The sequence below is a fragment of the Phasianus colchicus genome, chromosome 2 (genome assembly GCF_987193195.1).
Source record: "Phasianus colchicus chromosome 2, bPhaCol1.hap1.1, whole genome shotgun sequence".
NCBI classification, from domain to species: domain Eukaryota; kingdom Metazoa; phylum Chordata; class Aves; order Galliformes; family Phasianidae; genus Phasianus; species Phasianus colchicus.
The window spans coordinates 12530236-12545677 of record NC_143437.1 but is presented as its reverse complement, the minus strand read 5'-3'; the positions used below and the strand labels follow the sequence as shown (position 1 = coordinate 12545677).

Sequence of the window (15442 nt, the reverse complement as noted above, 5' to 3'; positions counted from 1 at the left end):
CGGGACAGCATACAGAGCATTAGGCAGCTGTGATTTAGAGGGTGAGGAAGTAATGATTTATAATAACATTTGAAGCAGGTCATTAAATATGACCCCCTCACTGAAAACCCCATGCCGAGCAAGATATTTTCTTGTAAATGATTTACCAGCAAGCTTTTCATACTTCTGCCGAGTAGCTTTTCCATAACCAAAGTCAGACTTGCTCACATTTCCCAAGCCATGATAATGCTTTTTCTTCAAAATGAGAAGACATCTCAAGCTTGCAGCAAATCAGCTTGGGTAGCTCAGCAAGCAAGCAGAATGGGGGTTGTTTCAAGGATGTAGCTGCTTTCTCTGATCCAAACTTGATTTCATTACAAGTATAGCCAAAAAAATTCTGAAGTGAAGTAATTCGATTTCAGTTTTCTCTCTTTTTCCCCCCCTACAGTGTGCTCCGTCAACTTGACTTCTTATTCTTCTTAGCTCCCAACATATCATCCAAGCACCCACCAGAAATGTGCCCACCATTAAAACTGACTGTTGTCTCTTTGCAATTCAGTTCTTTGGAAGAGATTAGTCTTCAAACATATGGCCACAATCATCACAGTCACAGCTGTAGAAGTGTGGAGCATCCTGCAGGAGGTTGGAAATTGCTCTGCAACATCAGACAACTATGAAAACATCAAGAAAACCTAGTTAAAGGACAGCAGAGCCTGCCTTCCAAAATGGGAATGTGGCAATGGAATGGTGGGAAACTGTTTTCTAATTCTCCTGTCTTTTAATTCTCAGAAGGAAAGTGGCTTTCTGTAGCTTGCTAATGCCTTGACCAGTGCCCTTCTGTTGATTGTTGCTGCTCCTCCTTGGGGTGGCTGTGCCTACAAGTGAAGACAATCCAACTCATGCCAGAGGGCAGCAACAGAATGCCCTGAGGTGTTCCCATTTCCAGGCAGAGAAGTCTGGAAATCTGAAGTGAATGCCATATTGTTCACATCTCACTCTTTAAGGCCTGTACCATGAATAATATACACTCATGCCCTTCTGAGAGGCACAGTGTTTTACAGCATTGCATAGTCTAATCCCAAACTCTTGCTGAAGTTCATGGAAGTAATCTATCTTGGGTTATGTCAGCTCTGGCCCAGGCTTCAGTCTCCAAAGGACAATCACAGCTGAAGATAAGCAAACAAAGGGCACAGTGTTTTGTTTTGTTTTTTTTCTTTTTAAGTATCATTTTTCATCTGTGTAATTAGAACTGTTTGTTCACAAATGAGGCTGGATAGTATTGCATGCTGCATGTGACAGCATGAGAAACCAACTGTTTGTATTCATTTAGCTAGTACATTTCTTTTCCCTTTTATGGAGATGAAAAAAAAATCCTCTGCCAAAAATCAGAATACTTACTCTCATCATAAAGATATGTTACTTTCTGATACTCTGAACATCTGATGTCCCTTAAGGAAAAAAATGTTTTTAAAAAAAAACACCAAAGAATAAACCTATAGAATGAGGACAGCCTCATTCTTGCTTTAGGACCAGAGGATCAGGATACATGTAAGAAATGTCAGTACTGAAAATACCCACACCTTGATGTCAAGCACTGGATACTCTGTGAGCCTGTTCATATCTACACACCAAGAACAGTGGAATAACAAAATATTTTCAAGAAGGCAGGTAATTATTTCTTTGAGGCAGAAATCTGTATGAACCATCCAAGGCAAACCTATGTTTGTAATCTTATTATTTCTAATAGCTCCAGCTTTGGACAATTATAAGGAAATGAAGCTGCACCAATCAATGCCAGCCTAGTGCAAGCTCTGCAGCTGCTCCAGCACAGTGACGGCCTCAAGCCTGAGACATCCACAGCCACCAGAGAGATGGCTGAATTTACTGGTGCTCAGCAGTGGGCTTTAGGTTCTTAAAAACAAAAGGAAGTCTGTACTGAACTTAAACCTGCCTGATCAACACTTCTGGCAAAGACCACGACATGGAGGCTTAATGCTGAAGAATCATTCCCAGAATCGTAGGAGAGGAAACATGACAAGGATTTAGGTACCAGCAATCAGCAACGGGCTGATGCTCTGCCCTGCTCGGACACCAGCCCTGATCCACCTCAGCCCTCAAGCACACTAGCAGGATGGAACGTGGAGTAGCACGATGCAATGGGACCACGTGCGTTAGCTCAGATACTGAAACCGTGCCCAAAGGGCCCTGTAACTGAGTGCGGTACCGCCCTGCGGCCACGTCGGACATTGCAATCTCCGTGCGTTGTAAAACGAATTTTTTTTTTTCCTATGGAGATGTGGTGCCAACAGATGGAGCTGTTCAGAGCAGAGCCTACTCGCTTTGACAGAGCACGGAAAAAGCTGTAGACAAGGATGGAATTCTAATTATTAAACATAATTAGAGATGAATCATCACCAAGCAGGAGATACACTCTATTTACTATGCTAAAATGAAAAATAAGCTTGTCAACAAAGCTATAGCCCAGGATGGGGAAATCTCAGCTCCACGTGTGAGGATGTTCACTCCCATGAGACTGGAAAGGCTCATCACACCTTATCAAGCAGAGGGTTGGAGACTCGCAGGCTCAGCTTGCAAAGCTCTCAGTGCAGCACTACCTCACCAGGGAGCACACTGGGAGGAAAGAGCCTCTATTATTTGTTACAGCCCAAATCAAATGTCCTTGGTATCCTTATTTACACATCACAAGGTAAGAACGAGGTCTTGCAGCCTTTCTGCTGTTGAAATATAAATAACCAAAAAACAGAATGATGAGGAAATCTCAGTTCTCACTTGAAAGACTTCTTTGGGATTTTTCAGGGTGAGGAGGATTCATTAGTTATCAGGTAGGGGAAAAAGGCTTGTGTCTTCTTTCCAGCCACAGGAAAGACTTCAATGAAGAAACAAAATATTTAATCTTTCTGTTATATGCCCTGTTCCAAAAAGCCAATCTATCTATATTTATACAATGGATGCAGAGTTTGTCATAGCTTTTTTTAACTACCTGAACACTGTTTTTAGCAAAAGGATCGCACGTGCAGCAACTGAGTGACATCACTGATAGAGAATTTGCCAAGCAGAAAAGCTAAACTTGTCCACTTCAGAAAGCAGCTGTGCTTCCTTCATCATTCTCATCATCTGCCCTGCTACCAGCAGTCTCCAGGGCTGCAGTGCCTTCTTCACACACTATTCAGTGTAAAACTTGCCATATCGTATAATAGATTAGATCATTGCCAATTATGAAAAGTCCGGAAAAAAAAAGGCAAATTAAGTGTTTAAAATCAATTTTTGCACCAGCCTAACAGCCTAAGTTCTTAATTATGAATCAAGCTGTTCCGGAGCACACAATGGCAGTTGAACATGAAGAACAGAGATGAGTACTTAAGTGTTGAAAATCCACCCTATTTCTTCAGACATCTGAACACATTCAGGTGCCACATCCTTGCAGGGTCCATACAGACATCCCTATCTGGGTTTGTCATCTCCCCAGTTGAAGCAGAATCTTCTTTTTAAATAAGTTTCTGTGCCTCTAGAGATGTTTAAAGTGAAAATAATTTTATACTAGCAAAGCAAAGAAGGCATCTTTGTTTCAGAATCAAAAACAATTCCAATAAAAGAAATACCAAAGGAAGAAAACAGAATCAGTTCATACCTCAACTTATAACTCTGAGTCACAATTTGGCCAAGAAAACAATTCATTTGCCTTCTGCCCCTCACATATTTTTTTTTTAACAGTAAAACTCCCCCTGGGTTTTTGTTTACCACTTACAGTTGGGACTTTCCTTACTTTGAGTTCTCTTGTAATTTAGGCAACTCCCTCATGCTGGTCAAGACTCTTGAAACTTACCTGAAAAAACTTGTGTGATGTGCAAAGAGTACACCCAAAAATGATGCTTTTTCTATCCTGTTCTCCTCCCTGAAGAACAAAGTGGTTTACAGCTTTCTGATTGTAACTTTATTTCAAATCATGTATCATAAGGCCTCCTCTGCTGTGCCTGGCATTGTTTGTCTTCTGGTTAGCTAATTTTCTTTCACAGAAATTACACGATGCATTAATGCACTAAGCATGGGGTTTGAAACAATCTCCCTTCCCTCCTCAGACACACACATCATTGCTTTCAAAGGCCTTCATGTCACAACGCTGACCGTTAATTACCTCAGTACCTGGCATGCTCTTATCTCCTCACAGGAGTTCACGCCTTTGGAAAGGATTGGAATCCAAACTTCAGAAACAATTTCTTCATCGGATTGAGAACTGCACTTCACTAGACTCGATTCCTGCAAAATCAGGCAAAGAATGTGATTTTATGAACATATCAATTTTATTTTTCCCCAACAAAATTTGCAGTGCGTTGTAGCAGTGACTCCCTGAGAAGCAATATCCAACAGAAGTGCTAATCACAGTGAGCACAAAGTGAGGGCAGCTTCACTCTATAACTAATTTAACAATAAAAGGGTTATCCCACCTTCCTGCAGCCCTGTGCTCCTGTGTTTCCTTGAAAACAGGCCTACCAACCCTGCAGCTGCTAGGCCCAAAATGCAGCTCACTGATGCAAGAGAAAACTGAGCTACCACAATAAATGGTCATCTGCAAAACTTTTCTTCAGGATTTGGCCTTCAGGAAGTTCTAGGTGCAATGTGCATGTGCAGTGCACTGCTTTGCTTCTCACTTCCCCTCAACGGGGATGGAAATTCAGATGAAATTACAAGGCGGAGATCACTTACCAAGCACCATCACCAGCAAAACAGACTTGGGTAAAACGCTTAATAACATGTGGCCAGTGAAAATATGTTTGCTAGTGAGAACACCAGCTTCCTTCAGCCTGCTTCCTCCCCACTCTTGCCCTGCTCCATGTAGGTCCTTCTCACAGGCTGCAGCCTGGAGCACCCCTTCTCCCCTCACGCCTTGCTGCCTGGTGCCATTTTGTGCTTCCCTGAGAGCTGCTGAGGGAAGCATCTCACCCAAGATGGCGCCCTCGGAACCTTCCGGAAGTGACCCAAAACATGTAACAACATTTCTATTTCAGTGGTAGTAAGCACAGACTTTACAGTCCAGGCTGGTATGGTGGTTTTTTGGCACTTCACTCTGAATATGGTGGTTTTACCACTGGTAAGCTGGATAAAGCAAAAGCAAATCCTTGCTAATGTTTGTGCTGTACCTCGCAGTGTATCCCATACTACTGCAGTACATCTTCAGGGAAGCAATTATCCCCTTTAGAAAAAATATTTAAACTATAAAGAAGTGCTGAAAGTCCTTGGCTAGCAAAGAGCTCCATCTGCAGCAAAGTTATAGCCTGACTTCAAATTGTTTAAAACAGGAAAGTCTGCATGTTGGTTCTTCCACCTAACTTCTCAAACTCAGCACACCCACCAGATATTCCCAGATAATCCAGAAAAATAAGCATCAGTCATCCAAATATCTTGCTCAATCTCATTTCTGAAGTCTCCAGTGTTAGCATTAAGGGACTTATAATGTTTGACTCCTCCGAGAGAAACACTTCAAAGAGTGATGTCCTGGCTCTGCCAAAGCTCATGGCTGAGCTCCTAGTGACTTCACTGGAGACACGATCTCATTTCAAACATTTGCCTTCAACTAATGCTTTCTGAGAATTGCATTTTAGCAACTTCACAAGGCCTTTTGTTTCAGAGAGCTAAGGTAGTTTCTTTCCACGTAAGTGCATGGATGTTTACACCAGTGTGATGGAGTGTAATACATTGGGCAACGCTAGCCTAAATATCTATTACAATATATTGTAGCTGACTGATAGAATCCCAGAGGGAGGGGGGGTGGGGGGGGATATAAGCTGCGGAGTTTCTTTGTTAGTCTGCCTGGATGCCTAGTTGATATACTTCTGCACAGCGTGCAGACGGGGGTTAACCACACAAGGATATGTCACCCATAGTCCTCTGCAGGTTTATACAGACTCCAGCTGAGCATTGGTACTGTTTTCTCCCCAGGCTAGCTGGAGCCTGCCCCTCCACATCACCCCCAAGGGACTGGTGATCATAGTAGCTTTTGGTGTAGGTTGGTTTGTCTCAAGCTTCTCATATACTATTTAAGAAGCAAGATAAAGCAGTTACTTCAAACTCTTCTAGCCTGGACACCATGCTTACAGACTCATGCTATCTGTAGTACCTGAGGACTTCCTGCCTCCCTTGGCCTATTTCTACAAATCTGAGCAGAACCACACATCTGACAGCTACTCATTGCCTACAGGCCTGTACAACCTTCATCCTGGGAGTTACTCTTACCCTTGAGACCAGCAGCCAAGATCCAGGAGACACTTAACTCACCACAACACACATGTGCTCTCTTGTGCAGTAATGCATGTCAGGATGCATTACTGGGTGCAGGAGAGTTGGCTACAGATACTGCAGCATCTGAAGACTGAGGAGAGTGGTCAGCTGGCACTTCTGTATTGGGATGGGGAGCACAGAAAGAAGAGCACAACCTTGCAAGGAATTGTGAGCTTAAAAGTTAGTGAAAGAGCGCAGGGCATGGGACATAAAATGCATGTACTGCATTACCATCACATAAAAGACTTCTGAGGCAACCAAAGGTGTTGTGGTCAAGATACAAAGCCATGGGAAAGCAAGTCTCACCATGGCAGTTGCTTTCATGTTCACAATTTCACATGGTTTGTTTAGGCACATGACAGACATTTATTGGGCTCAAATCAATATTAAGTGATCTAGCCAATTTTTATGGGGATTTATTGCCCAGGTTAGGTAGAAGATGAATACTGCATCACTATTGGTCCTTAAACAATAAAACCACTCCTCAACTCTGTACTATGCTGTAATGGAACAAATGATCAAGCACCGGGCTATTAGAGCAGAACAGCCTGCAACTCCTACAGTTTTCTGTTTAAAAAAAAAAAAAAATGGAGCAAAAAGAAAACAGCTCTTATTAATCAGTGGTGCTGTCTATAGAGCCATTAGAAATTATGGTGGCTGCATCTATTCCACTTCTAATACCGTAATATTCAGTGGTTTCGGACTCCTTATCCAGACTCTGCTATTAACTTCCATTTTAGTTAACAACAGCAGTTACCACAACCTTGTTAATACCCTCAATAATTTTTTAACTGTCTTTGCTTCCTCCTCCTTCAGCCACAGCATCTCCCATATCAACCTGTACATAGGGAATGCCTATAGTTTCATTGAACTGGGCTCCCTCTTCCTTGCCAGTCAAATCACTTTCATCTCACACCCTTTCTAGAGATTTGTTCATAAGCAGAGAAACATACTCTTCGTAACTACAGAATACACAAAGTGGAATTCAAATCACCACTACACTTTACTGTGAGAGGCTATTACAAGCTTTTAGAAGTAAAATTTATTATAACAGATTAGTGACTACTCTGGCACCAACTTGTCTGCTACAAAATAACCAAGGACATGTAATTGTGTGTTTGAGTATAAAATCAAGAGTATTCAAATTGTTTGTATTTATATGCATTTCATCTGGTTATCCTTCCTTTATAATTTTAGACAGCTACTACCACCAACTTTGTAATTTCCTCTTGGACTGTATTTGCTTGTGCCAGTGGCAATGGTTACTTGTCACGTACAAGAGTTTACAGATCACTTCATTGCTAAGTGTCTGTCCTCACCACTTACTTTTCATTAAGCCCTTTTGAAGTCCAAAATAGACCTGGAAGCAGAATTAGACCCACAATTAAGGTAGCTTAAGAACTCTCATTTGGCTGAAGTGGGAGTAGGATGATAGGAAGCTGTGCTCCTGCCAGTCTTCATGATTACTGATACAGAAATGCAAATGTCCTAAGACAGTTTCCTTCTCATGAGTACTAAAGGTATAAAGTCAGCTCTGTACCTGGTTTGTGCTCTGTACCTTTCTTGTGATTCTCAGGACAAGAATGTCTTTTTCCTCTAGCCAGATAGAAGGAAAAGTTGGACAATGAAAAGAGACATGGCTAAAGTTCAAACAATAACACCTGCATAATTCCACAAAGAAGCCTGGCTTTTTTCCACAAAAGTTGCTTAGGAAGTAATTGATTGGAATATTACATAGAAATGAAAGCAAAAGAAAAGCTAAGCACACTGATTTTTGAGTTACAATTATATATATATATATACACATATGAGTATGTACGAATACACACAAAAATAAAATTCTGAGATAGTACATGGGAAAAAGATCATAAATTGGCATCCTGGTCTCCATAAGGAGACATTAAGCAAGTAAGTGGAAGAAACAACTTATCAATTTACACACTGCACAAGCCCTTCTGCATTCCTTGTTACATAAAAGTGAATTCATGCCAGTGTTTCTACAAAGGCAATACTGAAAAGCAATTGAATGGTTATCACCATCGCTTTAACTTCTGCAAGAAATATGCCATTTTCAAATATGGGTACACACTAACTCACAAGAATTATAACTATTCTTCACACATTATACAGTGCAGCACCCACAAAATCACTTAATGTTGTATGTTAGAGAAATTTCAATGGCTCTGACAACTAAACTTCATTGTTAGAACATTTCTGAAGTGTTGTACTCTGCACTGTCAAACTTTAACTTGTGTAAACCACTACACTTCTTCACTCTATCTGACCAGACTTTGGCTGTACCTTCAAGGATACGGATAGACACCTCAGCACAAACAACTTTAGACAGATGCATTCCACTTTTTGGTTTTGCAGCCTGAAAAGCTTGTTTCATATTATCTACAAGTATTCATAGAGATATCTTAAACTACAGGACTACACTGATGTCATGATTAAAAAAAAGAACAGACACAAATAAGAACATATCTCAATGTATTATTTAACATAAGAGTGAAAATGAATTCAGGCTACTAAAATAACGTATTAAGATTGTTATCCAAGAAACATTGGTACTACAATCAATGTAACCATTTAATCAGCAGTCAAGTAGGTCTGTTATAGGCAGGCACAACATTACAAAAGAGGATAGTACAATGCCCAATTAAGCGAATACAGTTTGAATACCTATTCATCCACTATTTCTGAAAACAGAATTATCAAATATCCACCAGGGAAAAAGATGAACTAATTTAATTTTTCTTTGGCATACTTATCATGACAATGAAGTAATTACAAAAGTCTTCTATTGCTGCCAGTGCTGTGAAGAAAGAAGTACCGAGTGGAAGATTGTATGTGAGAAGTCACTTTTAGGACAGGCGATCTGGCTAACATATCAGAACTGGTGACAAAAGACAGTTCAGCTGCCAACGCTTCACAAGGCAGACAAGGTTTACACTGTTTTATACTGCAGTTTTGTTGAAGGTGTAAAAAAATTACAGTAAATTTATGCACAGTACATATATATTACACACAGTTATATAAATACCCATGCTGTGGCTGGACTTTAGGAAGTTGCTTTATCCGTAAGAAAGCTAGTATCAGAATTCCCAGCATCCATTCAATACACATTGCACTTTGCATCCAGTAATATGCTCATTTCTGTACCTCTCTTAAAAATAGATTTAAAACAGAAGCAAAGAATAATATTGAATCTTTCCATAAACTTTGTTTTCTTATTTACATTGTAATATTCCATTATACATAAAGACTGCATTACGATACATTATCTTCATATAGCATTTTGTAATAGATACAGCTTGAAGCTATTAACATCTTAGTTTGGAAACAGAGATATGACTTATAAGATTATTTAGAACAATTCTAGCCTTAATTTTGCTCTAGTTTGTTTCACTGAAACCATTCTTTGACAAAAAAAATTCCTCCTTATTGGGGAGGAAAAAAACAATCCATGTTTAAACCACCACTGGATTTCCTTAAATCACTGAGAAACTTTGAAACCATAATCATTTTTGCATACTTATATATCCACTTCAAAGGCCTGTTCCTTTCAAATTTAGAACATGAATGACAATTGTGACCACATTTAAATTATTATTTCGTTTTAACTTTCAGATATTTTTCAAACATAAAACAATGAGAACGTAATCACTAATCATATATAATCTTTGTACAACTGGGAAGAGGTCCTATTTTATCAGGGAAAAAATAAACATGCACACACTCCCATTCACAGAGTGAGAACATAAACTACAGCAGCACTTGTCTCAAGTTATGGAGCACATGGTGGCAATATGGCGTATAAAGCAAGAGTAGAATTTCCAACATTTGTTACGACACACAAAAAAACTTATTGTAGAAAACGTCATTCACATTCTTTGCAATGAAGTGAAGAATCAACTGTTCAGCTTTCTGGGCTCTCCAGTCGGCAAACTCCTCCTTCTATTGCTACGGACTGTCCTGCCACCGCTCCAGGAGGAAGTCTTGAAATGTGAGTCTGTGGGAAAGTCAAGAGAGTGTTACCAAGTACGATGAGAGGCAAAATTATGCAGGACACAGAGCAAGCTTGCAAGTATTGAACAATTTACCTGTTTAATGATTGCAGCCCAAAGGACAAATGACAAAGAAACTAGAAAAGCTGTAAGCAATTTGGATTCTTTTGCATTTTGTTTGTCTTAGTGTTTAACACATGAAGAGAATGACCATGACAGATGTGTAGAAAAGGTAAACTGAATGACTCAGTTCACTGAAAATAGAAGAAAGAATTATTCTGTATCAAAACAAAAGAAAAATAACTGTGAAATTCCATGTTTATTAGCCTATTCCTTAGGAAGATACAAAGAAAATCAGCACTGTATACAAAAGTATGGTTTACAGAAATTCTAGATAAAGATATTTGACAGAGATGAACTCGTACTTTATTGTATGTGACAACTGCAATGATGAAAATATATATAAAAAAATAGTACCCCAAAACCAATTGTGTTTCTGTCAAAAGGCATCTTTTCCATGGAGAAAACTTGCTTATGTTTTCATATGCACTGTTAATTTTGAGCTACAGCAGAGCCATTTTCACATATATTGGTTGCTTTAATATAGGCCAAGGGCTAAATCAATGTTTAACCAAGGCAGTGAAAAGACTCAGAAGCATGTTTCTACAAACTTTGTTGCTTCCAAGTTTCAGAGCTGCTGAATAGGTTCTGGTAAAACATAAAAAAGAGCCTTAGTGAAACTCTAAAATGCAGTAGGGCTGAAAATAGCATTTATCTGGGTTTGAGGCAGAAAGTTGAGGCAGCTCAAGCAATGCTATAGCCACCCCTCTCACTGAAGCAGGAGCACAAGTCACACATTTCATCAGGTGATTCATTAATGCTCCAAAAACTTCCTAATTATTAAATTAGGAAGAAGAAATGATTCCTACTACAACAAAGCTACAACAGCGAAGTTACTGGTGTGAGAAATTACAGCTTTCTCTAAGCACAGTCAACTATATATTTACGTTTTTGTATGTACCTTATTCCCTTTAAAAGGTTTAAGTGCTGAAAAATGTATAACAAGCAACGAGGCAATGGGTTGTAAGGGAGTTGGAGTAAATGTCCTTCAAGGACCCACTTCCAACCCAAGCCATTCTATGATTCTGTGATGTTAAAAGTCCCACAAGTGTAATTTGCATCAATTGAACAGAAAGTTATTTGATATTATAACCACAATTCATTGCATCCCAGAGAGGTTTTGCGGCTTAGATACAACTTCTTTCAATTCCCTTCTTGAACCAGAGTATCCTGGTTTCTGCTCTTAGGTGGTCAAGTTTTCAGTTAAATTACAGAATGATATTTAATTAAAAATATTTAAAGGTTTTCATTTTACTGCTAAACTTTGAGCTCTGGCGTTTGTGCTTGATATATGAATATCTTCCTTCTTTCAGAAAAATTTTGGTTTTTATTTACTATTTCAAGAAAAAAAAGATCTTTTCAAATCCCTTATCTTCTCTTAAATGTAATTGACAACTTTATAATTTTTAAGATACTGTCTCCTAAGTTAAAAAAGAGAGAGAGAGAGAGAGAGAGAGAGAGAGAAAGAAAAACAAATAAAAGAAGGGTATTTTTGATTTTTAAGGCCAAAGGACTGAAGACATTTTTCCAGGCCTGTGAACATTTCTAAATGAAACGTGGGATAGGATGACAGTGTAAAAACAACATTATTCAAGGGGCACCATAGCCATCTTTCCTCAGAGGACAAATGCCACTGGTTGTTCAGTGAGATTCTGCAATCAAAGCAAACCTGTAGTCTAGACTAAATCAAGCATCATTTCTAAGTGAGATTGCTTACACAGCAATCTATCAGAATTATTAGCAGAACACAGCATCAGGACAACAAAAAGCACAGTGGCACAAAGATGATGTCAAGAGGTATAACAAGAAAACACTACCAAAACAGAAGAAATATCAGCACTAGTGTGATTATCACAAATCGTATAATTATTTTTTTCCATCATAACTACAACAGATCTTACTTTATTTGTGTAAATTAGCTTTTTCACCAAAATGGCTGGACTCGATGATCCTTATGGGTCTCCTCCAACTTGGGATATTCTACAGTTCTAGGGTTATGAATTAATTTTTTACTCAGGCTTGAGTTAACTCACAAGCCAAAGATAAATGCCTAGTAATTTTTTAAAAGTTAGCTAAGCATAATATCTCAGTAAGATCTTGAGTAAGGAAAGGAAAAAAATCCAAGAGAAGAAAAACAGATACTTAATGTCTATCAGTGTATTATCAAGTACCTACATTTAAATAGATGTCCAAAGCATACAAAAACATACTTCGTGTAGAAGGAAAAAAGAGTTATCATCTATAAAGAGACAAAACCAAAAAATCCAGCACCATATAGTAGCATATGTACACTTCCATTTACAGAAACATCCAAGCCACATAACTAAGTCTTTCTTACAGCCTTAACTGAACCTTTTTATTTGCATACTTTGTATGACCAAGCAAACACAGACAGTGTTTTACACTGACTTTTTACTTTCACTAGTGTCTGTCTTATGTAGAGCAAAATCCCTAGATAGGAGATGATAGTATTTAAAATTCGTTAATTAATAAGTAGTATCAAAGGATAAAATTAACATGTCAAGACAAATTCAGATAAACTTCCAAGTGCATTCTTACAATTATATCTCCTTTGTTCCTAGCCATAAGAATGAACTTGAGTAAATAAAAATAAACTTCAAAGAACACTGAAGACATTTAAAATGCAACCACAGAACTTATTTGTAACGTTTGTTACATTTCTATATCCCCAACATCATATTTTACATTAAGTCCAGATTGCACAATGTATTAGACTAGACTGAAAATATAAAAAAATATTTTTTTAAATACAACAACAAAGAAACAAAAAAGAGAAACATTTGAAAGCTTTTGGTTGATTTGATTAATACATCAGCTTTACAATCTGAATGAGCCCACATCTGGAGAAAATTGAACAAAAATAGGAAAAGAAGAATTTTTTTTTCAGAATTAATCCTCCATCGAGCTTCAAAGAAGCCTCTCCTTGAGAAAACAAGAGCATGTTGAGGAAAGGTAGGTCAAGAATGACAAGGCTATCCAGATCTTTGGCTCCATAAATAGAAATTTTACTGTCCCTGAGAAAATGTTTTGATTTGTTTCCCTAGGGAAGAAAGCGAGGTTGGTGCAGGCCTTGTAGAAGCAGAGAAGACAAATGCTAGATTAAGTACTTGATTTTGATTTTTTCCCCCCACCTATATAGCACAACCAAGCCATCAGATACCGATTCTTGGCGTGTATGGACTTACCATCAAAAAACTAAATAAAACAAAAATTAGTCCCTCTTTTCCGTCTAACTAGAACAAAATGGTGGAGCTACTAACTCCTCCAGCCCTGCTTCTACAGACACTGCCTGCTGAAAGTTACTGTCTCTCAGTTCCTTTTGATGTAAGCTGGAAAGCTTCCCATTGCCCTGTAAGTCCAAAACTAATCAGTCATCCTGTCCCAGAATAAGTGTTAACTGCTACAGGGACAATATATGATTTCATCTTTTCATCAAGAACATTTGATAAATTTTTAAAGTTACGTATATTTTGTATAATTTTTTTTAAAGTACTACAAGTTATGCCAAGACTTACTTTACTTCACGTCTCTCAAATAAAGTCTCTGAAACAAATTCGAGGCCAACTAATACCAAAACCTTTTCTCCTTTAGTGGTTAAAGACCTAGTTTTCTCCTTTTATTCACATTAGTTTGTTACAACAGCTTCTTTTTTTTTTTTCATTAGAAGCATACATACAGTGTAGAATTAATATAATACATAAGCCAAAAGACAGACAACTCTGCATGAGAAAACTGAAGGCAATCAAATGCTGCCAAGGGAACAGAGTACAACTACCAGATGGCAGCACATTCAGTTCTTAAGCAAGTCAAGGGAGTACTTCGTGTGTTTAGTTTTCTTATTACACGCTCAGGATGTGCTTTGGATGGAATAATTCATAAAATAAACTTTTTCCATTCATTACACTATTGAGATGAAACATAATGAAACAGAGACTGAGGACGTCATGTATGAGGGCTGGTCCAAAAGTAATGCCTCGTATTTAATTATTGATGGCCCACAACGTCAGAGGTGGATGTTGGTGAGATGGCAGTAGAAGTTGAACCTTTGCACCAATATCCTGTTACATGCTGTTGCTGTGCAACGGATGGCAGCAGAGGGGCAGTGTGACAGAATGGTTCCTGTCATGGAAGCACGTATGAAGCAAAGGTGTGGAACTGAATTCCTCCATGCAGAAAAAATGGCACCCACTGACACTCATCAACGCTTGCTGAATGTTTACGGACAGCAAACAGTGAATGTGAGCACAGTGAGGCGGTGGGTGGTGCATTTCAGCAGTGGTGACAGTAAAAGTGAAGGGTCATCTCTGCTGGTGCATATCTTTACAGGTGCAGAATGCAGGCTCTTGTTCATAGCTAGACAAAATGCAGAACTCATAGTGTCTGTGTTGAAAAATAGCATCTTGTAGCTGAGCATTTGCTCTATTAAATAGTACTATTGAGCTCTATCTGTCATAGTTTCCAGGGAAATACATAGGAGGCATTACTTTCAGAGAAACTTAAATACTTATTTAAATCACTTTCTATCACTTTACTCGTTAAACAAAAGGAATACCAAATCCATATATTGTTTAGAATCTCAGAATCACTCATAGGTCTACACACAGATTGTTTAAGAGGCTAGCAGATCTCCTAGCTCAAATTCATTCCATGGGTCAAATGTATTATTTCACACAATTTGTGCATCTATAAACTTCACTGTGCCGCCTTAGAAAACAACGGCAGTTCAAGAAAGTTGAAAACCAAAGCATTTTAACCTCTTCATATGATTCATACGCATATTTTATCTGAAGCTGTGTACCAACTACAGATCTAATCAGCTCACCACTCCTGGCTATTGTAGAGATATTCTAAAATAGTGCCATATGGTTTAAAATGGGATTTTTACTGATGTGAACTGCAGGCGCTAACTCAGTTTATTATATTTATATTTGCATACCTAAATATATAAAATCATCTACTCAGCTCCATCCTAAGATATGACAGCCAAATATGAGGAAAGATCCAGAACTTTTGGTTTCATG

General features: G+C 38.5%; 2 protein-coding genes across 11 annotated transcripts in view; both read right to left on the bottom strand.

Moving 5' to 3' along the window:
• The window catches only part of LOC116232097 (uncharacterized), an 86213-nt gene extending 81319 nt beyond the window's left edge, over nucleotides 1-4894 (bottom strand). For 3 of the 4 annotated variants that reach the window (XR_016463940.1, XR_004167607.2, XR_016463944.1), the window contains exons 1-2: nucleotides 4702-4894; nucleotides 4141-4254 (exon numbers count right to left, since the gene is read on the bottom strand). The gene's annotated coding sequence lies outside the window, so the exon portion shown is untranslated. Of the gene's footprint in view, nucleotides 1-4132; nucleotides 4255-4701 lie in introns of all 4 variants that reach the window. The other variant, XR_016463941.1, reaches the window with a different exon arrangement.
• Nucleotides 4895-8746: 3852 nt separating this feature from the next.
• TASP1 (taspase 1) overlaps nucleotides 8747-15442 on the bottom strand; it is a 76010-nt gene continuing 69314 nt past the window's right edge. For all 7 annotated transcript variants that reach the window (XM_090134817.1, XM_090134814.1, XM_031598210.2 and 4 more), the window contains one exon: nucleotides 8747-10285. Coding sequence is in view for 6 of the 7 variants with exons in the window: in XM_090134814.1 (XP_089990940.1) it covers nucleotides 10193-10285 (93 nt within the window). In the remaining variant the exon portion in view is untranslated. The remainder of the gene's footprint in view (nucleotides 10286-15442) is intronic.